This window comes from Nymphaea colorata, chromosome 5 (assembly GCF_008831285.2).
Source record: "Nymphaea colorata isolate Beijing-Zhang1983 chromosome 5, ASM883128v2, whole genome shotgun sequence".
In the NCBI taxonomy this organism is placed as follows: Eukaryota; Viridiplantae; Streptophyta; class Magnoliopsida; order Nymphaeales; family Nymphaeaceae; genus Nymphaea; species Nymphaea colorata.
In genome coordinates this window covers 23,966,401-23,992,198 of record NC_045142.1, presented here as the reverse complement: position 1 = coordinate 23,992,198, position 25,798 = coordinate 23,966,401, and the positions used below count along the sequence as shown (strand labels likewise).

The 25,798-nt window shown below is 36.7% G+C and overlaps 2 protein-coding genes and 1 long non-coding RNA gene across 6 annotated transcripts; 2 read left to right on the top strand and 1 right to left on the bottom strand.

The window, feature by feature from the left end:
• Positions 1 to 44: 44 nt before the first annotated feature.
• LOC116255316 (aldehyde dehydrogenase 22A1) lies at positions 45 to 7,166 on the bottom strand. The gene is made up of 14 exons (XM_031631113.2): positions 6,897 to 7,166; positions 6,732 to 6,775; positions 5,721 to 5,822; positions 4,912 to 5,039; positions 4,477 to 4,599; positions 3,357 to 3,510; positions 3,038 to 3,141; positions 2,885 to 2,963; positions 2,595 to 2,690; positions 2,322 to 2,459; positions 1,308 to 1,523; positions 1,031 to 1,222; positions 635 to 778; positions 45 to 547 (listed from the first exon to the last, which is right to left on the bottom strand). Exons 1-14 carry the CDS (start codon positions 7,006 to 7,008, stop codon positions 395 to 397), a joined length of 1,785 nt encoding a protein of 594 aa, XP_031486973.1. The 5' UTR covers positions 7,009 to 7,166; the 3' UTR covers positions 45 to 394.
• A 1,748-nt stretch (positions 7,167 to 8,914) lies between these two features.
• LOC126410092 (uncharacterized) lies at positions 8,915 to 10,457 on the top strand. The gene is made up of 2 exons (XR_007573485.1): positions 8,915 to 9,106; positions 9,956 to 10,457. It is a non-coding gene; the product is annotated as an uncharacterized LOC126410092 (long non-coding RNA).
• A 4,445-nt stretch (positions 10,458 to 14,902) lies between these two features.
• LOC116253933 (uncharacterized) lies at positions 14,903 to 22,094 on the top strand. 4 transcript variants are annotated; one of them, XM_031628932.2, is made up of 7 exons: positions 14,903 to 15,051; positions 15,170 to 15,303; positions 17,691 to 18,019; positions 18,619 to 18,888; positions 20,176 to 20,255; positions 20,350 to 20,408; positions 21,377 to 22,094. In XM_031628932.2, the coding sequence occupies exons 4-7, from the start codon at positions 18,658 to 18,660 to the stop codon at positions 21,679 to 21,681; spliced, it is 675 nt and encodes a 224-aa protein (XP_031484792.1). In that variant the 5' UTR covers positions 14,903 to 15,051; positions 15,170 to 15,303; positions 17,691 to 18,019; positions 18,619 to 18,657; the 3' UTR covers positions 21,682 to 22,094. The 4 variants fall into 4 exon arrangements, with proteins under 4 accessions (XP_031484792.1, XP_031484793.1, XP_031484794.1 ...); XM_031628933.2 differs by having other exon boundaries at positions 14,904 to 15,017; XM_031628934.2 differs by lacking the exon at positions 21,377 to 22,094 and adding an exon at positions 20,718 to 21,320 and having other exon boundaries at positions 14,904 to 15,051.
• The last annotated feature ends 3,704 nt before the right edge of the window (positions 22,095 to 25,798 follow it).

The window sequence follows — 25,798 nt, the reverse complement described above, 5'->3', positions numbered from 1 at the left end:
TGCTGTCTATGGAAACCATAAACTTTCTAAACTGGGATTTCGAGTGAAACAGGTAAGATTTTTCCTTCGATGTGTCACAACTACATGAGTCAATACATTTTTTTGCTGTTTTTGAAAACTATAGACATTCTAAATTGAGATTGAAATCAAGAAGCACCGCATAAGCAGGCAGGAAGCGTGTGTCATCTACATTAGAAAAAATCAGTAAACAGAGCTTCAGTACAAAATTCCACATGATTGAAATTACAGGGCAAAACTTAGGAAGCTTTTGCAGGTCTGGAAACGAATGCGTTTGGATTTCTTCCAGCTATGAGCGTCCATTTCTTTTCTTCAAAAGAATCTTCCGCACATAACTATCCATGGAGCTGGTCGGTTCATCTGATAAGTTCCGGGCTTAATGACCACGTCCCGCTGCCCCTGCAGTATTTTGGTCTGAAAGAAGCTTCAAAGTGTTGATTATCCCATGAAGGCGATCCCATATGCTCAAGCCATAGAGAGCTCCAACAAGCGACTCTTGAAATTCAAAGCCATTCTCGGCCACAGGATACTAGCACAAAACGTAAAAGCACCACGGTCCGCATCAAATTAGAGGTAAATAGCACCTAAATCGATTGTTTTATTTTCATATGCATACCTGCAATGGCTTTGGTATGACAGTTTTGATGAACGGCCAAAACCTATCCTCAACAACGGATTTCACAAGGCAGCATGCTCGTAACCCTTCCACACCAGCAAATCGTCCAAAACCACTGTCTTTCACACCTCCAAATGGGAGAGACTGCAACAGCCAAATGCCTAATATATAAGCATCACGTGCCAAGGTAATATGACAATTTTCAAATTTCAAGAACCATATGAAAAATCTTAGTTTACCATCTTCATTCACTCGAAACTGCAACCATTTTTTCAAAATTTACACTTGCATGAACTAGCAAGAAATCAACCAGGAAGAACACGTTGATTATTGAGGACTTGTTTTGGGTTGAAACTTGAATAATAGGTGCGTAAGTTAAGTTTTTATGAGAAATACCTGACACATATAATTAGATGCAAAGTCATTGATTGCAGCAACACCACAGTGTAGTTGAGAACCAATCGCTCTCGCTCTGCGTTGGCTTCCCGAGAAGACGGCACATCCAAGTCCGAAGTTTGAATCGTTTGCCATTGTTATAACTTCCTCATCAGAGCTGAATTTCACAACCGGAATAATAGGCCCAAATGTCTGCAGCATGGGAACAGCTCAAAATCACTGCTTTTACAGCATGGCATTTAAAAACTACAAGATTAATACCAAAATCATTGTGCACCTCTTCTTGCATTAGCTTCATGGTATCGTTAACATTGATCATGACGGTAGGTGGAAAGAACTGGCCAACCACCTCCTCCCCCAGGTTGCCGAAGTTTCCTCTCACAACAATCTCAGCCCCCTTGTCTAAGGCATCCTTGACGAGGCTTTGGAGCCTATCAGTATGTTCAGGCATGCATATGGCACCCATGTCATGCCTACCGGTTAGCGGTGGACCCTGCAAAAGGGTGAGCAACTTTTATGCCAGCAAAAATAATATCATTAAACACATAGATAAGCTATCAGGTAAACGTTTAGTATGAAAGCATATTTAACACCACTGAGTTTTAAGGACTTATTAATGCTCTCATCCACAAGTGGTTGTCAAGAACTTGGAAAAATGCTGAGTGATCTACTGTACATAGAAACTGAGTTTCATGATGGGTGATCAAAATATATGAAGACGTTGTTTGTAGGTGATTCTAGCCATTAGTGGGAGCAAATATTTTCTTTTGACTCAAAACTATCAAGGATTACTTATGTCAAACATTATATATATATATATATATATATATATATAGCCATCCAAGCAACTAGAAAGTTCTACAAGAGGCACTGGACAAAATGCTGATGTCCTTTCCCTCAAACCAATGTTATTGTGCTCCGAAATATAGCCATTTTATTCATTCATGTTCATATAATCCGATAATTGGGAAAACATTTGTAACAAATAGCCCATCGAATCGAATTGTGGTGTGAGCATCTGAGAATGGCATATTTCTAGGACACTGATAACTTATGATTTTCCCAGTTTTTTGACATCAAATCCAGAAACCACAATTTTATAATAAATTGCACATAAAGTCCTGAATTGCTTTTTCACTGATTATCTCAGTATTGGTGCAGCATATCTTGGAGCATTTAGGCTGCTGTCACAATAGGATTATCAAGAATTTCTAGAAATTCTGTGCAAAGAGCACGTGAAAACATGAAGCATTCTATACTATAACACAACAGTAAAGGTAAATATACTTACAACTCGAACAGATTTGACGATCTTGGCAACTTGAGCAACAAAATCAGAATAAACATTCTCATGAACATAGAATCTCTCTGCACCAGCACAGTTCTGCCCACTTGATTGAAGTGCAGCCCTAACTGCAATTTGTGCAACCTAATTGATAAATCATAATGGATTAGACAAATTCTTGAGTTAAAAACCGTTATTTCATTCAAACCATGAAGACAGACAAGTTTGAAACAATGTATAATTTACTCTTAAATCTATTCATGGATAGGAACTACTTACATGAGGCACATCTACATCATCACATACTATGAATGCATCCTTCCCACCAAGCTCAAGTGTAACTGGTGTTAAATTGTTTGCAGCATTCTTCATAATCTGCCGCAAGAGCAGATTATCGTTTGTCATGTAATGATAAACAAAGGCAGCAGGAGAAACTAAACTGCTAGAGAAAAGGTTTGGATTTAAAAACAAAAAAATCAAAACAAAACCATGTCTAGCTACAAATGGATGTGATATATTTTCTCTTAGGGAACTTGAACAGATGATCAGAAGAGTCCAGCAAGGCATACCATCTTTCCCACACCTGGTGATCCAACAAAAATGACCTTGTCAACAGATGATACAAGTGCTTCCCCAGTTTCAGAAAACCTGGAAAAGAAAAAAAAAATATTTGAACCTAAATTACTGCCCTTCGAAAATAGTGGAAAAGATCTCATGCATACCCTGTTATCACGTGCACCAGATGCTCGGGTGCCCCTACAGCAGTTAGGGCTGCCTGAATAATACGGAGATAGAAACATCCCGACCAGCTAGCATGCTCTGACACCTTCATTTACAGGTAGGTAGTCATAACCAGATGATGGCTCAACCAACATTGAGATCAAGATTGAGAGATCCAAAGAAGGAGAAGCCGTGAGAACGCACACTAATGGGAAATTTTGACCAAGGTCTTCCCTCATTAGTTCCTCGAAGACGAATGTTCCATCAGTTATGACAAACAGACAGGCATACTCTCAAAACATAAAATTCCTTTGTACATACCTTTATCACAATGCCGTTCCCAGCAAATACTGCAGCTAGCATGGGATTGAAGATGTTGTGAAATGGGTAGTTCCAAGAAACAATTGCACCAACAACACCAAGGGGATGGAATTCCACTCTTGATACCTTATGAAGCATTGATCTCCCAGAAGATCTGGATGGGGAAAACTCAAAGTCAACAATGTTATAAAACAGCAGAAAAATGTCAGGATTTTTTCCTGTCACTAGATCACAAGAATTAAAGCTAACGCATGCGGAGGTCGATATGATTGCAAGCAAGGAATATATACATATGTGTGTGTGTGTATATATATATATATATATATATACATATATATATATATATATACATATATATACATATATATATATATACATATATATACATATATATATATATATATATATATATATTGGGAATTTAAAACAGAAAGCAGCTTTTGCTCTTGGTTTTCCTAACACCATGAACTTACAAAACACCCAATAAGGACGCCAAAATCGGATGGGTTGAAAAATATATGCTAAATACATCACTTCTTTGTATCAACATAAACTTTTTGTGCAACATCTTCCAGTCAGAAACAATTGCACTATACAGTCAACTTCACAAGCTAAACATGATTTTCTCCAAATATGAAATGACCTTAATATTCCCCAACAGGATCCAATCGTTATCAAGTAATGGCGACTTTTTTTCTTTCGTTTCTGGATTCCCTGCATGGTCGTGTTTATGTACACCTGAGTCGTGTACTGCTCCGGAAGAGTTGCTTTTGAATCAATATTTGTATATTCATGTGCTAGGTCATATGTGTTGATGACAACAAACAGGACATTACAGTGTATTTTTCATGAGGGCATACAATGAGACACAAGGGAAGTTATGGCATCCCAGTAACATATCAGGGAACATACTGAAAACACTTGTTCTCAGAAGGACTTTAAATTCTTTTGTGTTTTCACAAATTTCAAGGAAAAAAAATAGATGATATATTCAATTATTAAGATGAGTCTGATGGCAAAAAGATTAAACTGGGATGGCAACCACAATATGCAGACCTAATCTCAAGAAAGGTTGTGAAGTAACAACTGGAAAAAGTAAATACAGTTTCCAAATACAAACCTATATTCAGGCTTTAGCCACCGCTCACCCTCAGCCAGAAGCCAAGTTATCTTCTCGCATGTTGTCATTATTTCTCCCAAAGAGGCATCAACCATAGTCTTTCCAGTGTCCCGAGAAGAGGTTCTGTTCAGTATAAAACACAAACAGGCATAAATATGGTGCTATTACAAAAGAACCTGTCAATGTGGCATAAAAGGCAATGTTATAGAGGATTAAACATGTAGATGAACTATTACTCTTCAAAGACAAATTTGCATCTCATAATTAGGACGATAACCTGTACCCTAATACTGGAGCCAGAGAAAACAGGTTACCCAGACATGATAAAATACCTTTTTTTTTCACAAGATATGAAGAAAATGAGAAAAACTTCACAGGTTACCAATTACAAATCAACATTATGAGCTTCTGGGTGTTAAAAGGTCTAGTTCTTACTCGCATATAAGCTCTTGATGTTCAATAATGTATTTAAGAAGAATTCGTAGAAACAGGCGCCTTTGCTTGAAGCTGCTTTTTGCCCACACCTTCTGTGCCTTCCTTGCCTGGTCGACATGCTCTTTCACCTAGCCAAAGCCAAATACGGGTTAAACTAACCAGCTGAACCAGAGGTAAACTTCCACAGAAACAAGCAACAATAAGCTGAGCTTTTATTTTCACACATAAGTTGGACTAAATCTCATTTTCAATATTGGGAAAAAGAGCTCAATCATGGAAACTGAGTTGTCACAAAAGACAGGCAAAATTGGTCAGAAAGTGCTTTCAAATTTCATACTCAAACGTGAGTTAATGGAAACAATCATGTGTGAGAATGTGACTTGCAGTTGCTGTAATTTCTTTTTTTTTTTCCACCATCTCAGTCTTACTAACTATACATATATAAGAGGAAACTAGAGCTCAACAATTTGTAGAACCACTGCAAACCTTCCATTTCACCTCCCCTGATTCCACTTGAGCCCTGAAAATTCTGAGATTCAATTTAATCTCTGTCCTCAGAATAAAATGGAAGGAGGCATCTGCAACTGATTCAGAGGCATCCACTAGGAATCAATGACTTAAAACTACCAGTACCACCACTTATATATATGTATATATATATATAATATTTTATATATATATATATATATATATATGTTGCTGCCTAAAAATCACAAATGCAAATATTTTGACCGGACAATACAAGCAGAGACATCCAAAATCAAAAATTGAGTCAACAAATCCATAAACTTCCATAAGAAATGCGAAACCTCCTCAGCCGTCAGTGCAGGGAAATATCCCAGATACTTCATTGTTGCAGGTTCATAGCATTGAACTTTGTCTGCCTGAGCAGCCTTCCCTTTGCTTGGGATCTGCATGAAAATTAAGGGGCCAGATCAGAAGTGTAATATATTATATCAAAAAACCATAATGGTTCAAACACCTCCATCTCTTCCTCCTAATACAAAAAAAAAAAAAAATAATGAACTTAAAGTGCTCCAAAATGATAACTCGCCTAGAATCCCGGTCACTACTCTTGAAGCACGAGGCAAACACATAAGATTGAGAATATGCAGCAAGAAGTTGGATAAGAAAACAGATGTAACTTGGATCATTTAGACCGAACTTTTCATGTTTTGCCTATAAGGTCAAGTGACCTGATCAACGCTATAACATAATTCGTTTTGCCGGCCAACCAACATAAACTTTGAGATCCCCGCCATAAATAGTTAGGGAAATATAAATAACATGATAGGATTAGTTTCATAATCACATGCAAATTCTACTAGGAAAATGAAAATAGTGACAGAACACAAAGAACAAACTTTTCCATCAAGAACCCACACCAACCCCAAAAACGTTGCATGCATCAAATTATACCCAAATCTCAAGCATTCAACAACTTCGCCACGACGATTACAGCATATAAACAATATATTGACTTCTTCGAAATGCATATAAACTAGCCTCAAACGCATCCTCCTCACACCAAAAAAAAAAAAATCACAACAAGCAACCTACATTGTGCAAAAAAGGGAAAAACAAAATCTTCTAAAAAAGCATGCATTTACCGACTCCAAGGTGCTGCACTTAACCGAAGAAGCACACACTCCACGACTAACTGGCACCAGAGCCATAATAACACCAACTAAGAATCACGCACACTTATCCTTCACTCATCTAGAAAAGGTATAAGAATCCGCCACTGGCAAAAAAGAACCCTCAAAATCACATTACCAGACCGAAACCCAAAACCTCAATCATGAAGGCAGAAAACTCACGTAAATGAAAGTGTCCTCCATGGGATGATTCCCGTCATCCAACACTGCCGTCAAGAAACAAGAATTAGCAACCAAACGAAAACCTCTAACAGAGAATGAACAAGCAAAGCAGGGGCAGAGAAAGAAAAATTAGGGCAATGGAGCTGCAGGGAGGAAGCGGATCACCATCGGAGGCGTCGACGTAGATGGAGGGGACGTTGGGCGGAATGAGCATGAGCAGGAAGCGGCAGAGCGCGAAGGAGACGCCCAGAACCAGCAGCAGCCACCACAGCTCCATTATCCGAATCCGGCTCCTTTGAAACCCTAATTTCTTCCTCTTCTTCTTCTTTGTCTCCCTCTTCTTCTTCTTCTTCTTCTTCTTCTTGATAGCTCTCTCTCTCCCACTTCCTCCCTCTGACACTCCGAGAGACAGAGAAGAGTATGTGCCCGTGTGGGATGAGACGTAGTTCCCTTATATAGCAGAGTGAGTGAAGAGACTTTGTTCTCAGTTAACGAGAATATAAACTGAAATACTTCTCATTATTAAATTTGGACCGTTGATTTTGGTGATGAACGGTTCTGATCATTAAGCATTGATTATGCAAAATAACCTTGGATTCTTCCATTTTATAATCGAAATCGGTGGAAATCCAGTTTTCTGTCTTAAGAAATAAATATGCTGCAACCAAACGAATTCCAACAAAACTTTTTTTTTATCGTTGAAATTAAAACTTCTTATTTTTTAAACAAAACATAAGAGACATGCTAAAAGAAAAAGTGGATCTGCTTAAATTAATTAATATAAAACGAGTATATAAATAGTAGCAACAAAGTTTATGAAAAGATCTGCGATGTGTCATTATTATAAGGTGCATTTGTTTCACTGCACATCTGAGAGATCCGCGGTGATCTGAGAGGCTTAAGATCGTAAATTCATGGATTTAAGGTCGAATTTAAATCAATGGCTTTCAACATAAATTTAAAATACAGAGGATCTCTCAAAACACACTTAAATTCCACGGCTATTAAAAGTAACTTAAATTCTACTTTATCTCCATGGTTTTGGGTTGTGTTGGCATTGATAAAGTAATGACAACGGTACATCCCGACTTAAGTATGGTGTCCCACCATCATAAAGGATAAATGAATATCCTGAGAATCGAAATAGAGACGTGTAATAATTACTTCAACTAGATCTTTAACCTTTATTTAGTGACTATTGTGACTCATCTTTTAATAATAGCATGAATTGTTTTTATAGTGGAAATAATTATGCCATAAGGTCCTTAAAAAATTCAATGAAAACGAAAGCTCCTATAAAATATTCTACAAATTTATCTTTCAGTTGATATTTATGTTATTATGGCAATTTTTTTTAAAGTACATTTAAAAAATTTAAATGGTCTCTTGACATTAGAACGGTACCCTAATTTAAGGACAGATTTATGTAACACTCACATTGTGTTCCTAATGCCAAGTAGACCATAAGATTGTCTTTGTTTGCCTCGTATATTAGGTCTCAAGTGAGTTTGAGACAGTCTATTCTAAGATATGGGGTGCTTAGTTTGTAAGTTTGATTCACAAGTGACTCTCTCTCTCTCTTTCTATCTCTAAACTGCCCTTTTATACTTTCATGGGGCTCAATACTACTGGAATACTTCGGCTTTGAAATAAGAGAGAGAAAGAATTGACAACTTTTATACTGGTAAGGCGCTTGATGCATATGTCATTGTGTTATTGGAACACATGTTCTGGCAAGTATTTGAAAGACAATAGATTTTTTGTTTTAGAAAATGTGATATTAAGTATAGCATTTGCTAAACAACATTTTATAACCATATAATGTTTTCTCTAACAAACACAATGTTCCTTGGATCATAAATTTTGTTTACATATATTCAGAAAATTTAATGTTTTTCTTATCAAACAATTTATAAAAATCTTGTCATCTAGCCAATAAACTTTAGTTAATGAGGCACGTGGTGCATAGTTGACATAAGATGTTTAGGTTAAAGGAGGCTAAGGCCCCGTTTGATGGGCGAGAAAAAGTCGATGGAGCGGTAAAAATTTGTTCACCCGCCCGACAAAACAACCATCAAACAGGGTGATTTTTCACCCGTTTAATGTAAAAAGGAGCGGGTGAAATTTCACCCGCTCAAAAGTCCGAGCTCGCAGCTCGGACTTTCGAGCGGGTGAAATTTCACCCGCTCGACAATGCTTTCACAAACGTCCTCCCTTCGCAGCTTCTTCTCCCTCGCATTCTTGCCTTCTCACCGTCGCACCAGAGGCGTCGCCCCTCTCATCGTTGCTCCTCCGCCATCTCCGCTGGCAACATCGCCGCTCCGCCGTCACTGCTCCGCTCCTCCACCGTTTCGCCAACCCACAGTCACCGCCAAGTAAGATTTCGTTGTCTCCCTCTGCTCAAGAAACGCCCAAATTTTTTTTCTCTGTCTCTTTTGCTCTCGTTTTCTCCCTTTCTCTCTTGCGATATATTTGGAGGTTCGTCAACACCACATCGTCGTTCCGCCCAAGGAACGCCCAAATTTTTTTTCCCTGTCTCTCTTCTCTTGCTCCTCGTTGTCTCCCCGTCTCTCTTGCTTTAGTTGTCTCCCTGTTTCTCTCGCTCTCGTTGTCTGATTTTTCTCCTCTTTGGAGTTGGGGATTTGCGTTTTGATTTTCTTAGTAGGGTATTCGGGATTATGTGCAGCGGTCATTGTTCATTTACGTTTTCCTTGCTCATTATTGGGATTACGTTTTCCTTGCTCAATCCATTCGTTTAATCTCTGCATATTAGATCAGTTCTGATTTTATGTATCGTTGCATCTTAGAAGCAGTTTTACATTCCCAAGTTGAGTGCATTATTCATTATTTCCTCGTTTCTGCAACAACCCTTTCTTCATTATTTTTGACGTATTGTTTCTCCCAGTTGAGTGCATTATTCATTTTTATGCAAGCGTACCATTTTTTTTCCCTTTCTTCCTGTCTACTGGGAAATGCCACAACGGTGGACAACTGGGATCGTTGCATCTTCTTAATTTATAGAAATTATGAGATCTGCCTCAGTTTGTCAGATAGTTTTTTTTTTTTTTTGCTTCATACTAGTTTCTGAAAATATCATGTTACAGTTATGTATCGTTGCATCTTCTTAATTTATAGAAATTATGAGATCTGCCTCAGGTTTGCTCAATGATTTTTTTTTTTTTTTTTTTTTTTTTTGTTTTTTTTTTTTATTGCCTTCAATGAAGAGCCTGGCCTAGGTATTCTGAACAGTAACTTACAGTTTTCTGAGTCACTGGCGTTCACACCAACAACCTCCAATGATTATCAATCATGAGAAATATTAGATTTGGATGATTTCAACATCGAAAAAGCGATCAAGAATACAAAGTATGTACTAGAAAAGCCAAATAGAAGTATAGATCATCTCTGCTTCTGCAAAGGCTTGGAGTGCAGTAACCCCACAGTCTCAGCAGAGCAGCTTCCTGGTAGCTCATGTTTGTGGCCACTGAACTGAGAGTGAACAGCTGCACATTCACTTACTTTTATTCTCAATGAAGTGGCTAGAGGCATTTACTTTTATGTATTGCCGACCTGAAAATGAAGTGGCTAAAGGAGGCGTCTGCTTTCATGTATTGCCAATTTGCTTTTTGTTACATATATCATGTGAATGGTCGTCTCTTTAATGAACTGGTTGTATGGTGATTTGTTTTGGCATGATTCATGAAGAAATATATGGGTTCTGCAGTCCATTTTTTGTTTGTTGGTTTTGGCTTGGTGGTGGTTCCATGAGGTGATGATCTTTCTCGTTTGGTGGTGCATCATTTTGCAGGTTAAATTTTTCCTGTGCATCAAACAGGGTTAAATTTACCACGTTAAATTTTTCATGTTCATCAAACAGGGTTAAATTTACCACGTTAAATTTCACCCGACAATCAAACAGGGCCTCGTTTTGGAAGAGGGTGAAATTTCATCCACTAAATTTTTCTAGAAAAATTTACCATGATAAAATTACCGCGTTAAATTTCACCCGCCCATCAAACAGGCCCTAAGAGTTGAATGTTCTAATTATTATTTTATTTGACATAAATTGGTAGGTTTATGCTTAACCTTAAATTCTCTAAAAATATATGTTTTCCTCAATTACCAAATTACCCTTACAATGAAAAGCTCAAAAGAAGCATAGACATATAAACGAACATAGCATTAGAACAAAGTTATATATATCTTTAAGAGTTTGATTTGACTTTCTAAAGACCAATCTAATCCATGCTTGTCATCGAGAAGGGTATAACATAGTTTGTTGGCCTTCAAACTATGCACTTTCAATTTGATTCTCATTGGTGTTATTTATCTGATTTGCAAATAATGCGATACACTCAAAGTTGAAAGGTGTATTATATGATTACTTAAGTCCTGAATTAGCCCTGGATCTTGAGGGCAGAAGGAAGGAAATGTAGCTTCAATTTAGCGATGTCAATATATCCGATTTGAATCAGATATCCAACCGAACCGATCTGAAAAAATCAGATATGAAAAAAAAATTAATATCCGGTTAAGAAATCGGATCGGATTAGGATTTAGTAAATGACATCCGATCGAAATCCGGATTCGGATATAAATAAATATCCGATCGGATTCGGATCGAATTCATTTTTAGACAAATATCTTGTATCTAATGCTATTAAATTTTGAAATAGGCAAAATCCGGATCAAAATTCGGATTCGAATTCGGCTATAAATATAAAACCGAATTCAAATTGTAAAATCGGATTTCGGATATGAATTTTCTTTATTCGAATTTGAATCCGAATATGTAAATATTCGAAAAAGCAGATATGATTAAGGATATATCTGATCCGAATCCAATTCGTTGGCATCGCTCTCACCTACCATCTAATCCCAATTTGCTCAAATGTACAAAAGGTAAGAGGGGTATACCTGCTTCTTTGTTATTTGAATATTTTTACCACAATAGACAATTTATTTACAATAAAATAAAATTTTGTACGGGTTTGCACAAACACTGGATCGAGGAAACATGTAAGAACCCAATTCAATGAGAACTCATTTTCCATAGGTCGTGTCATTTTCATAGGAAAATCCGGCCACATTTTCTCACTGTAGTTTTTCAACATCAACATTCTTTTGGGGAATCACTTTTGTTTACCAATGATGAAAACAACGTGGTCCCTTAGAAAAGTTACACAAGACATAGCATGTGATTTTGGCTACTGGGCAACTGAGAAAGAGGAGAGAGACCTTTTTTCTTCTTTCTTCACAAATTAAAGAAGTCAAAAAAGTGAAATAAAAGGAAGATTCAACTAAGGAGAGGTTCAAATGTTTGAAAATATTGCAGAGGGCACGTAACATTATAGACCACCATTCTCTTGACTTTCCATTTTGAAGACTTGAAGATGGCATATTTCTCTCTCTCTCTCTATCTCTACGCACACACACACATATATATATATATATTAAATGAATAACAAAACTTGAATATCTATATCAGGTATGCCTATAGGAGTGCAGCATAATTGGTCAGCTAGAGTCTGATCAATGGTCGTCATTTCTATTAATGTGACCGCTACTCCTCTAAACTTCAAATGGTAGTAGTATGACACATTAGTTAACAGGTCTATTACTGGTCCACCCAAATCCTAAATCAACCCTGGAACCCTAGAACGGGGAAGAAGGCTTCAGTCTCTTCGCAGCTTATGGTCACCTATATGTCTATATCAGATATGAAAAATGCTGAAAGTGAAAGGTTCAAATCGACTGTACCATGAAATTTGATCCACATATCCAATATTCAATATCTATATCAAATGTTATGAAGGGTTTCATGTTGATCGTGGCATAAGATTTTGATCTAGACATCAATGCCAAGTTATTTTTTATTTCCCATACACAAATAAGCATGGATAGAGTGGACTCATCATATTATCACAAGTATGGCAAAAGTTTAAAATTTTAAAAGACATTAATATGTAAAAGAAAAAATTACCCGGAAGTATCAATATAAAAGTAAGCATTTTTTGTTTGTTGGTCTGTATAACAGTTGCCGACACAACACCCACACCTACCTCTGCAGCACCAGCGTAGCTACATATAGGCTGGCGGGGGGCAGTTGCCCATGCCAGTAACAAATTTTTTATTTATTTTTACATAGATTTCTTATAATTATTTACTTATTTACATATGTTGCGCCCCTTCAAAAATAAAAATTTGTATAAAAGTACCCATAGCCAAAAAATTATAGCTCGCGCTCGCCACTGCTCTGAATTGAACTAGTCAAAATTTACTATACAAATTCATGCTCCCTGAAGATAACAACCTTTCATTCATGTACACGAAGGCCTTGATTTTGATATAATGGCATTTCAGTGACGGCAGGAACCTGTTCAAGAACATATGAGCATGAAGCCCCTAACCAAGGGCGAAGGGAAGGGGGGGGGCGCCTAGTCCATGGCCCCACCCCAACCAATGATTACATAAAAAAATAATATAATGTATTTTTTTGTATTGGAATTCGGTTTAACTACCATATCTAAAGTAACCTTCAGGCGCCTCTGCCCCTAACCTAAAGTAACCTTCAGGTGAGTGCCCTAGCCCGAAGGGAACCATCAGACAAGCGGCCGCAGTCTGCCGCCACCTGCCACCGCCACTGCCGCCACCCACCAATAGGTGATCCTAACGAAATCATTCACCACCAAGGGCAGAGCCAAGGTAGGGCCCGCATGGACCTTGAACCCACCTCAATTTTTTTTTTAAATTACATATAAATTTTTAAAAATTCCACTTAGTCTGTATAAAAGTTTTGAAAAATGATATTTTGATCCTAATCAAAATTTATAAACTTTAATTCGTCATGAAAAATTTATGGTTCCACCCCTGTTCATAACTAAGATAGGATGTGAATTCTCATCGTGATGTCAACAAAAAGAAAATCACCGGGAAATTGACGATTAAGGTCGCTAAGCCGCCATTAAAACAGTTTGAAGATCGGCCAACTAACCAAGAGCATGTGACCTCGCCAAGAGGCAAGAGGGTAGCATCTGAATCTTAAATGGTGAGCATGCAAGTTGGTCCTTAGTGCTTCCAATAAATAAGAACACTTTCCACCTGAGTTGGTTGGTAAGGGGGTCACAATCATGATCAGTAGGAGTACTTTGCCCTTAGTGGCAGAGCCAAAAAATTTTTGGCTAAGGGGCACTCTAAGTTTTATATCTAAGTTTTATATTTTGCATGTAAATTGCTTTTTGAAGTTTTTTAAAAGTTGATCCTTTATAGTTAAAAAAATCAGTAACATTTTGTTATCTGTTCAAAAGTTAAGTGGTTTTTTAAATCTAATTTTTATTCATTATGGAATATCCTCAATGTTTGAAACTTTTGTTTCTAATGCATTTTTTAGAACAAAAAACTGAAAAAAAAATGATAACTTTTACATTGTATGGTTTTTACAAAATTCGAGTTCTCAATTTCAAGCTGGATTTTGTTCGGCAACTGCCAAAAAAGAAGCTCACTCAAAAATTATTTAAGTGCTTTCGTACGGCGTTAGGGATTTAGGGGCGTTTGAATGAGTTTTGTGAAAACTCATTTTACCATATTTGCTTTTACGGAGTTCTACATATTTGGATTCCAATTCATATTCGCATTTAGATGAAAAAAATACTAAACCATATCCGAAAACAAAATTTGAATTCGTAATATGAATTTGATCTGAATTGATTTCTATATTAATGTTCGAATCTGAACCTGGTTTTTAAAAATTGAACCCAAACCATGTTATATTATAGACACTGAGTATATAAATATTTATTTAAAACTATATCCAATTTGAATATGGTAATATTTACTTAATTCTAAATCTGATTGGATGTTATTTTTCATAAATCTAATCTGAATTCTTAATTAAATGTCATTTTTTTTCATATCCAAATTTTTATGCAGTTTGGTCAGATGATCTAAGTCATACTTATTAACATCCCTATGTAAGATATTTATTTAAGTCTATGTAAGATATTGGTTAATATTTATTGAAATCCAAAATCGATCTGATTTCTTAATTTCATATCAATTTTTTTCATAACTGATTTTTTTAAGTAGTTCGGTCATATATTGATCTAAAATCAGATTTATTGACATCCATACTTAAAAAATAAAATATGAACCTTGTATGTGGAGGCAGATGAGAAGCGGAGTCCACCCTGAACGCATCCAAGCGTTATGGCGAAGCACCTGAAGCGTAACCTTCCATGAGGCGTGCCTAGCAGGGGCGCGCTTACCAAAACCTAAAAGTCGAAATCCGTAAGCCCTCTCTCTAGATCCTCCTTCTCTGCAGGTATGGCAATTGGCAATGGCATCTTTATGTTTCTCCTCAATCAGAGATCCATTTATTTGCTTCGCCACTGCTTCTGATTTTATTTCTCCCTCGTATCTTTTTCTTTATCAAATCTCAGGCGGTTCAATGACAATGAGTTGAGAAGCAGTGGCAATGCCGTTCAGGTCACCACTTGCAATGAGTACCAGCGCGAGGTCCGTCTACCAGTGGATCGCCGGCGAGCAGTTCGCTCGCGTTTTTACTGTCGACAAGGTCCCATCTTATTTAAGCTTTCAATTCGCTTTCATGTCAAGTGAATTTGGGCTGGTTTAGTCTTTGAATTATGTAGCATCTGATTCCCCTCCTTCAACCGCATTCTGGCCTAATGATGAAAATGTTGTCTCTAATAGTATATCTTGTGCAATGGTGCAAAATGTTGCATAATGGTGCGCAACGGAAGATTGTGTGATCTATTCTTCTTCTTCTTCTTCTTCTTTTAAGCATGCTCTGAATGCAGCTTGCCGTTCACGGCAGAAGAAAGCCGTGATCATTTTTATGTTGCTCGCTGTATCGTGGGTTACCCATTATCTAGACAAACGGGGCCACTTAGAACCTTTCTTCCTCAAATGCAAGTCACAGCTTTTCATAATTTTCGTGGATATATGAGTGAACATAAACGCTTGCTGCCAGATAAAGACGCCGAGGAAGGGCTAGTAATTTTCATATGCATGTCAATTCTTCTTATCTTTCTTATCATCCTAATCACCGCCGTCTCTGAATCTCTGATTTGGCGGAATTGTGCTTCATAAGATTATGTGTTGTATTTGTGGAGTTGTGCCCCATGAACGGTCGTGGTCCATTAGTCAATAAGATCACATTTGGTATTTGCAAATGATATTGATCACATTTCGTGTACATTTTGCATTCGTGGTTTGTTTTCTATTATTGTTATCAAAATATTTTAATGGCTGTCATCTTTTTCAGATGATCTCAGATTGATCATTTAGTAATACATAGATACCGGGAATTTGGAGCAATGGCTTCATGGTACAAGGAACCTCAAACCCCTCAACATGGGAGATTAGGATGAACATTATATTTGGAACAGCAAAAGAGTAAAACGCAATTGGAGTATTAATCTCTTATCTCGTTGAACATTGTTGAAGGTTTAAGGCCTATCTGCTAATGAATATCAGCTGTCAAGTTGAGTGGCAAAATTTCCCCATCTCAACTTTCTTAATTGCACGATTGTGTTTCTGATAGATGATTAGCACAAACAATTTAAATTTGTTTCTTGTATTGTTGTTACTTATATATACTTGTTATTTTAGTTGTTTTTTTCAAAATTTTCATTATTCTTATGTATATTATATATTTTTTATTTTTATGTATATTTTATATATTTCACTCTATGATCCTGAAGCTTATACTTCAATCCCTTGAGTTTTATACCTCGCTTTTCTTTGTTGCGTTTAACAACATTGTCTTTTTCATTTATTCTTAATTTCTTATGGGTTGGGTCACAAGCAAAAATCTTAAAGAAGTTATTTAACTCCCTCTCTATATATATAAGGAATAGAAACAAATTGTAGGAACAAACAGCTCATTTTTGGATATATAGAGAGAGAGCTCACGTCCGCTGAAGGATCAGACAGCTGCCAGTAAACCCAGAAACCCACCATTCGGTAACCTCTTCCTCCTTTTCCCTCTCTCCTGTCTCCCCTCTCTTTGGATTTTTTTTGTTGGACATGACTCTCAGAAATCCCTGATGCTATGATCTCTCAGAGCCATCTCTGGGGCAGTTCCGCTCTCGCCAGAAAGTTTTTTTGTTGGGCATAACCCACAGTCCTCTCTGCCCAGATGATAGTTACTAATATTTTTCCTAATTACCTGGAGTTCTGATCCAAATGAGGGACAGTTGAGATGTGGAAAGTTCACCTATATGGCCTCAAAAGAAAAAGGCAGGCTTCAACAGGCTGGACATCAGTCAAACTGGTTGTTTCTAATTTCAATCTGACAGGGTTCACGTAATTTGGATCTGTCCAAAAGGTAGAGAATTATACTGGGAAAAGGAAAATGTCTTTGAACTGTTTGAAGCAAACAATCTCTTATATAATATATACAACCCAATTTGCAAGTTGGTAGTGTAGCAGTATAAAAAAAATTTGCATTTCTTCAAGACATGCTTTGCACCCACCCAAACCAATAACCGGAGCAGTATGACCAATCAGATTGGTTAAGTTGTTCCTTTTTTTCATGTAGCCTCATGCAATAGGAGTTACAGTCCTTGATCTAACTGATCAACCTAAAGAGAGCAAGTAGAGATGGAAACTCATGAATAGGAAGCAAGGGGATTCATGATTTTGTGACTATCTTCCTTCACTGTAAATAATCGAGTTCTAAACCTATCAGCTGCATAATTCTTCTTTTCTTCCATAAGAGCCATCATAGTTAGGAGGCCAGAGATGCTTTCTAGACTGTGCTTGTGTTTGAACTACGTGTTTGGGCTTCCTGATTTTCATTAGTTGTTGAGTAGCTAAGCTGGTTTGTTTCCTACGTCTAGGAATGAGCATTTAATTCTCTTCTTTTTTGTTTGGATTGTGTCACTGAATATTCTACTATTTTATCGTTAGATTCTAAACATTTTTTTTTTATTTCAGGTGAAATATCCGTGATTTTGGGTCTACCAGCAGGCTATGCTCGAACACTGGATAAACATATCCAAGTTATTGGTGTCTGAAAATCCAGTTCCAAAAGTGGGACCTGGAGGGATCCGACTTTTTCACCTCAGGGAGGGACCTCTGGCTCCAAGATTTTGGTCCCCATTCTCTCTCTGCTTCTTGATGTAGTAGGTCATTGTGAAGGAAGGATTGGTGGTACTTCTTCATCTGCAAGTCACTCACGTCTACCTCATTGTCTATCATTATCATCTGCACCCTTCTCCTGTTGACTTCTGTTGGTATTCCTTTTGTTGGGGATTTGAAGAAAGGTAGTTTTCTTGTTTCAGTCTGTTCAGTGCTTGTCTTGCATTTTCATCTCTTTTTTGTTCACTATCCTCTATTCTTTCTGGAAAATACTGCAGGCCAAATTTGGACTACCTTGTTCCCTTTTCCCCTGAATCCGAACCCTTTTGTTTTGTACCCTGTCATTGTTTCCTCTGTTCATCCCTGCCCAAACAATTGGAGTCACAAGTCACTTCAATGAAAGTAGGCCACCTGGATGGATTTAGCACCTGCCTATTTCATATAAATTGACCCTCGAATTGTACTTTTACAAAAGGAAGATTAGTTTTGAAAATTTTAATTTATGCATAACATGGTATGCTAAAACCATGTTGGTCGCAGTTTGAGTCAGTTCCTTAAACTAGGACACTGATTTATAGAATCCAAAGCAGCTTGTCTTTTCTGTAACTATGGCAACCAGGGTCTTGTTTACTGGCCATGAGACTACCAGCCATTATTTTCCACAGTCATCTGCTAGCCTGAGAAGGCATCTTACATACCATATTTACCATTATTTCAATATATATCATATGATAAGATCAAGATATTACATCTTTGTCCTGTGTAACTGTTGCTTTCTGTGCAGATACACTGTCAAGGTCTGTCTCTCTCCTTGAGCTTCACCATGCACCGAGTTTGTAGGACGCTCTTGAAGCTCAAGAAAATTTGTCCACCACGGCAGTCACCTTCATCTGACCTGAATGATTTCAAGAGGTGGGTTTCTCTTGGTCTGCCAAGAGGTTCAAGATTTGCCACTGGCTTCACGCCTCTTCAATTCAAGCCATTGGACTCCATCATTGACACCCAGAGGGTCAGCCAGTACAGTGCTGAAGAGCTGGTCAAGATATGGGATGATGTAAGACACCCTTCATCACGTTCTCTTTGAACTTTCTTCCATTTTGCCCTTTCTCCATAATGTGCTGTTGGTTCTCAAAAACAAGTTGGAAAACAAAGGAATCCATTGGTTTATTTTGTATTGTGGTCCATCATCAAGATTGTGTGCATATGTGTGAGAGGGTGTCCAAATTCTTTTTTGCAATTTGATTTGAATGTACTTGGTCTGCTCTATTATGCTGAACTTGATGATAAAATTTTTAGGCCTTTGTTTGAGAAGCTGGTGTTCGATGTGCTATTGCTTTCCAAACTTGTGCCGTTAAGTGGTGTATTACTGCTGTTACAATGTTATGCTTATTTAATTAGTCATGTGCATGCAAAATGATTGGACATATTTCCAACATGAATTAGTCTTCTTTCTTTCTTGTTGGGGTGTGTGTGCTCATCTGGGTTAGGCAGGTTTCTGCCAGATCTGCAAAGCAATGCAACCCAGCTACTGATTTAGATTATACCGTTGTTCTTTTAATTTTTCAGAAGACAATTACTTTTGTTATAATTTATTAAATTGGATGTCTAAACAATTCTCTTGACACGTTAGTTGCATCTTAAGATGTAAATTTTATTAGTATAATGGATGCTTAGCCAGGTTCTGACTATATATAGTGGATTTTTCCACATGTTCTATTGTTATGCTTTTGCTTGAGAAGCAGCAAAGACATGCTGCCTTAGAAAGGCATGAACAAGTTGTTTAAATTAAACCATTGATTCTTTATTTATAATTTAGCAATAAAGTTCAGTTTTGTTTCTTGTTCACTGCTGTTTAGTCTATTTATTTTTTGTTATTTTACACACTACAAGCTTAGTTAAAAATCTTCTCTAACTAGGTGCTTAAAATCGTGCTGCTCCTTTGCTCTGCCTCGATGGTAGGGACTTGCTTTGGCTTATGCAAGGGTTTGGTGCCCATGGAGATTGATCCATCGATCACCTGCCTAACTGCCATGACATGCCCCATACATTTGACAGTAGTATATTCATTTAGAGACTATTGCATGAGAATCATCTGGAAGTAAAACAGTATTTGCATCAGTGCTTTTAGCTAGAAAGAACTTTGCAGTTAGAAGATTCTTATTTCAGCAGAAATATTTGTTTTCTGCCGTCGTACTCTGTTGGAGATTCCACATGTTTAGATAAAATTGCCTTTTCTTTCGCTTGATGTTGTTGTTGCTTTCATTCGTTATGTTGACTTAGTTTGTGAAAGGTTCTTCTCCAACCTTATGTAAAATTCTTGTCTGTTATGATATTTTGGTAGTACCACTTGGGAAGAGGTCATGTAAGTGCTTCTGTGGACCAAAAACTATATCATTTACTGGACCAACGGGCTATCACTTGGTGAGTGTCAAACTTACTGTTATATCTTATCATGAGCTGTTTTCTTTTTGGGCTTTTTTATATAGCTTCTGCCTCTTGTCTTCTGTGTTTGCAGTCAGCACTTTGTAATTCCTTTACCAAGGGGGAGTGGCTATACAACAATATTTAGCCAAGGTATGATGTCAAATTTTCCTCAAATTTAATATCTTCATTTTTCATTGTTATGTTAAGAAATTTTGTTATGTTAAAAAAATTAAATATGCTTAATCCTTTTAGCGGCTTGCATAACTATAGTGTGTTGTTTATGGCCATTACTTTATTCCATGACAGTAATTGCTACCATTGCATTCTAGTGCATAATGGCATGATTAATCCAAAATTGGTCCTTCCTGTCTATACTGTTAAACTTACATAATATGATATGGAGATAGAAACAAATTTTTGGGATTCCTAGACAGTTTGTGAGCGGTTGTGCAATTGCAGGTATATGCACTAGTATCTTGAAGTGTATATGAAGATCCTTCTATGATCAATTTGTAAATGTAGTCGAGCCTGAGGAGTCACGGTTGTTAGAATGGAAATTGGAGTGGTTAGCCTGAAGAGGGCTCAACAAAGTCCTGGTCCTGCACACTCATTATCAAGCTGAGGCTGTACTTGTGCCATCCTGGGCTGCCCATCGTATTCAACGGTGACACTGGGTTGGGCATGATTACTAGTAATGCTGGGCCTACATCACATGAATGTGGGTGCACAGATGGGGACTTGACAAATTTTATGGAATTTACAGTATGACTTCTGTACAAGGAGAAGTGATGCAGGGATAGGTAACCCAAACATTTTTCTGCCTCATCACAAAAGTGGATGCAGAACCCATTTAGTATTACTTTCCAAGAAAACAGAAATGGATGTGTATGTTCATGTAAAATTCAGAAAACAAATACGTGCTTGTACAATGGCAAGTGTGTCTTTCTTTGTTTTTTTTTTTTTTTTTTTCTGGATATATGATGTTATTCTTGATGCATGCAAAATTATGTATGCATTGTCTTGTCTGCTGATCATATGATGTGTCAATAGTTTTTTGGTGGAAAAAAAGGCACTTTACTGCTGTTGCATACCATCATGGATGTGTTACCTTGTTGCAGCTAAAATGCCACACATACTTTTCACTGGGCTTGAAGACTACAAGGCAAGAGGGACACAGGCTGCTCCTTATTTTACTGTAACTTACTATAAGGAATTCGCAGAGACAAAAGGTGTGGTTCTTGTTCGCGGGGACATTGTATTCACTAGCAAGCTAAGTGACTCAGAAGCACGGTGGCTTTTGGAGACAACCCACTCTTTTTATATGAATGATACAAGGTACAAGTTAGTTGAACGCTTTAATAGGGAAACCCGTGATTTTGAATTCGAAGATGTGTTGAGCTCGCTTGGCATATCTGCTGGTTGAAGCTGCAATTGCTCATTAATATCCAAGTACCATCTGGTTAGCTGAAATTTTGATGTGGAATAATATTGTCAATAATTCTAGTGACTCACAGATTTTATATTCTGGGATTATTCTGTTATGGGCACAGGCTCTAAGAGCCAAATTCTCCGGACTTTTCTATAAGAGGATTGCAGTTGGATAATCAATCAACAGTTTGATGGTTGCATCATCCACCATGTTGTTCCAGGTTCGAGTAAGGCAAAATTTGGGAGCTTTTGAACTTGGGACTTGGAGTTCTTTTAAGCTTTCTGTTGCATATGGTATCTCCATTCCGTTCTGTCATTGTCAATGGCTTAACAGAGACCGTATCAGTTGGAAGATTGTTGTCCACTGCTCAGCGTTTCTACCTCTGACATGATCTTCTGAATAAGAAATGAAGTATGTTTCATTCTTTCTCGGTGACCTGAAGAAAAAGAAACGGAAATATTCTTTCACCATTTCTCAAAGTTTTACTCCCATTTCTTTCTCGCCCAAAAGCTGGTTCGGCTGCTATGGGTGCAAATGCTGATACCGTCATCCAGTATGAGAACCAATCTTGGTCACGCTCCCTTGATACTTCATGTCTTTTAAGCTAATAATAGATACTTTCTCAAGTGTTCCAAAATTCAACATCTGCGCTGGTTAATATATCATTATATTAACCCAGAATTTCCTGTGTATCAACAGAATCTTCCACATCAGCTTCAGTATGGCAAAGTTGAGCAGGAAGATCAAGGGCTACTGCATGCACATGTAGCATTTTAAGCACCAATATGACAACACATGCAGCAGAGGCAAACTTCATATGCGTCTCCCATGACATATTTTCATTCTACCCACATAGACATATCATATAATGCAACACTTTTTAAGTTTTGAACTGATATTTAGACCAAGTACAACAACATAACAAAGATAAACGTTTTGTGAACATCAATAAGTTACAAACCCTGCTTAAGCCGAAGACCACGATAACAAATGATGCAGGCTAAGCCCATGAAATCCAAGAGCATCCCATTAAACACAAGTGCCTATTGCATTGTAGCTGCCCATGCCGTCTTCCTTTTACACATGGAATTTTCAGTGTTTAACCATCTTGTGTGCTGTGAGCCTGTGTATTGTGTAAGCAATTGGCTATTGATTTGCATATTTATCAACATGGAGACCCTTTTTGTAACATCTCTCTCTCTCTCTCTCATATATATATATATAATTGATTGGTAGTTACCAGACCATTTGGGTAAGGGATAAAATCTAGGCACCTTTAAATTCATGCAAAAAAGTGTTTTAAACAAGATATGAATTCTAATGTGTTTATAAAAACTAATTTAATATAAATCATGTCCAATCATTTTTATAAAGCAAATGATATTTCTACTATCAAAATTTTGATGTTATAAATATGCATGGGCTCGAAATCCACAAGTTAATATGGGCCATCCAAGAGAGAGAGAGAGTGTGTGTGTGTGTGCAGGCATGGACTCAAAACCCACGCCTTGGCAGCTTGCTTGGACCCGCACCCCATGCCTTGGTGGTCCGGTCAGCAGTTGTTTTAGGAACCGATGGTCAGGTGGTGGGCTCAGTTGAAAACTAAATATCTGCCAGCCTAAGTAATTGTCCGGTGGTGGCTACTATTTAATGAACAGTCTACCTAACGTTTAAACTTTACATCCCTGACTTTCTGACCAGTCTCAATACTCCAAGCTCTTTTAGTTTAATAAACAATTTTGGTTTTCACATAATAAGTTTATGCCCCAATATGTTATTGTGTTTTTTATTTCCAATAGTTTAGATTTTAAAACGGCTGTTTTTTTTTTCCCTTACAATTGATGTTAATTAACGACGTACTAGGTCATCTAAGAGCCACTTGCATATCTTTGTATCGACAATTTATACTTGTAACATTTTAATAAGAAAAATAGTTTTATTTATCAAATTTAATATAACAAACTAAGTCACACATACCATACTTTGTAACATTTTATTAACAAAAATAGCTTCACTTGTCAAATTTAATATAACAAACCAAGTCACATGGGTTGTAAATCTGGCCTGAGCTCGGTATGACACCCAAAACCTGAGCCCAGCCCAACCCCGTTAAAATAAAAAATATATATATATATATGAAATAATACATAAGTACAATTAATCATAACAAAATATATATAATTATATATATGAATTAATAAAAATAATATTAAAAATAACATATGGAGCTGAATTGAGTCATGTCAAACCAACCCAGGCCAATTCGATACATTTTTTTTGGGTTCGAGCCTGTGCTCAGGCCCGAGTCGATCATGTATGGGATACTCGATGGGTACCCGGCCCGATGCCCAATCCTATGATAAAGTACATTTGTCACTGTTATATGGGTGCAGTTAGGTATAATTGTATTTAAGAACTTACAATTTTTAGTTAAACTTAGATTTTTCTTTTAATTTTAATTTTATTTTTTATTTATCTTCTGCCTAGACTCTATATATGCATCTGTTTTCTCTTAAATTTTTAAGAAATTTTTATATATTATTATATATATAATGTTATATACACACTTTATCCTACTGTGCTCGCACACGCATTGAGCATAAAAATAAATAACATACAACTTTAACAATCGAGGAGACGAAGGCCAAAAAGTAACCATAAGTTTGTCAGGGTTGAAAAACAAGGTTGATTCTATCAATTGCATATAAGGTATGGATGAAATAAGAAAATTTGTTAATTTGTTTAACGAGTTACCTGCTCGATGCAATTGGCGCTGAAATTTATGGGGCCAAAAGATAATAATTACTGAAACGTGCTTGTCTCTTTCATTAAAGACGAATCAGGCACCGATTTCTGCGTTCTGCAGTGCTTAAGTTCTCTTTTTCCCGTTTTGTTGCGTTTATTTTACCACATTGCCCTTTTACTACATATCCTCCCAAGACCACTCTTTCACCTAAAATTTGACGTCCCGCACCAACATTTTTGTAATGATAAAGATAAGCTTGTGGTTTCTGTAAAGCGTGGAGCTTTGGATTTTATTTTGCTATCGATAAATACACTTCTTAATATATTTAAGTTTTATTAGTTTAGTTAACACTTTTTCTTTAGTGACTAAATTTTTCGTCATATATGCTCAGCTCAGATTTGAAGAAAATCATTAGAGAGAAAAGTAAAAAAGAAAAATGATAAAATATTTATGTCGTCCAATACTTTATCATCTTTATTGTCTTTGTTTTTATTTTAACCATTCATGGGTTTATTTAAATTTATCCACAAAATTACAAAAACAACCCTCAATGAAAAATTTATGAAAACATGTACACATGTATGTGTTGACTTATTTCTCTAATGCTTACATTAACTTAAAAAATAAGCAGTTAAATTAAATAAATTTAAAATTTTTATTATTTCACCAAACCTCAGTTTCTTGTTGCAAAAAAAAAGAAAAGAGATAGAGACTTGTCCACTCAGCACTAGCAGCCAACTCGAATGTATGAATTTTGATCTAAACTGCTAAGTTTGGTTTGAAATTTTGGCCTGTCTAGGTTTGAACCCATCTTAGTCAATGGTTGGACCATGTATGACTTTGGTCTTTACTTTAGAAAACAAATTTGTGATCCTACACTTATCACATCCAAACATTTTAAATGAATTTGGTCAGATTAAGTATGACTATGCTCCCCTATGTGTAGAGGCGGAGCCAAGGTAGGGCCTGTTTGGGCCCTGACCCCACCTTAATTTTTTTAATAAAATTTATATATAAATTTTTAAAAAATTCATTTGTTTTATATACAAATTTTGAAAAATGATATTTCGACCATAGTCAAAATTTATAAACTTTGATTTAGTCATTTTCATGAAAAATTTCTGGCTCTACCTCAAACCATGTAGCACACCGGCTTCAACTGGTATAAGGTTGTGAAGTCGAATCGACCTCAACTCGAATTCACTCGGCTCGTTTGATCTTAAGCTTAATTGACAACTCAAGCTTATAAAAAAGAGATGAGTTCAACGCTCGGCTAGGTTAAATTCGTTTAATCTATGTTTTTTTTTTGTTGTTGGAATTTTCAAACTTAAAACCAAATAAAAGAGATAAAACCAAACAAAGAGT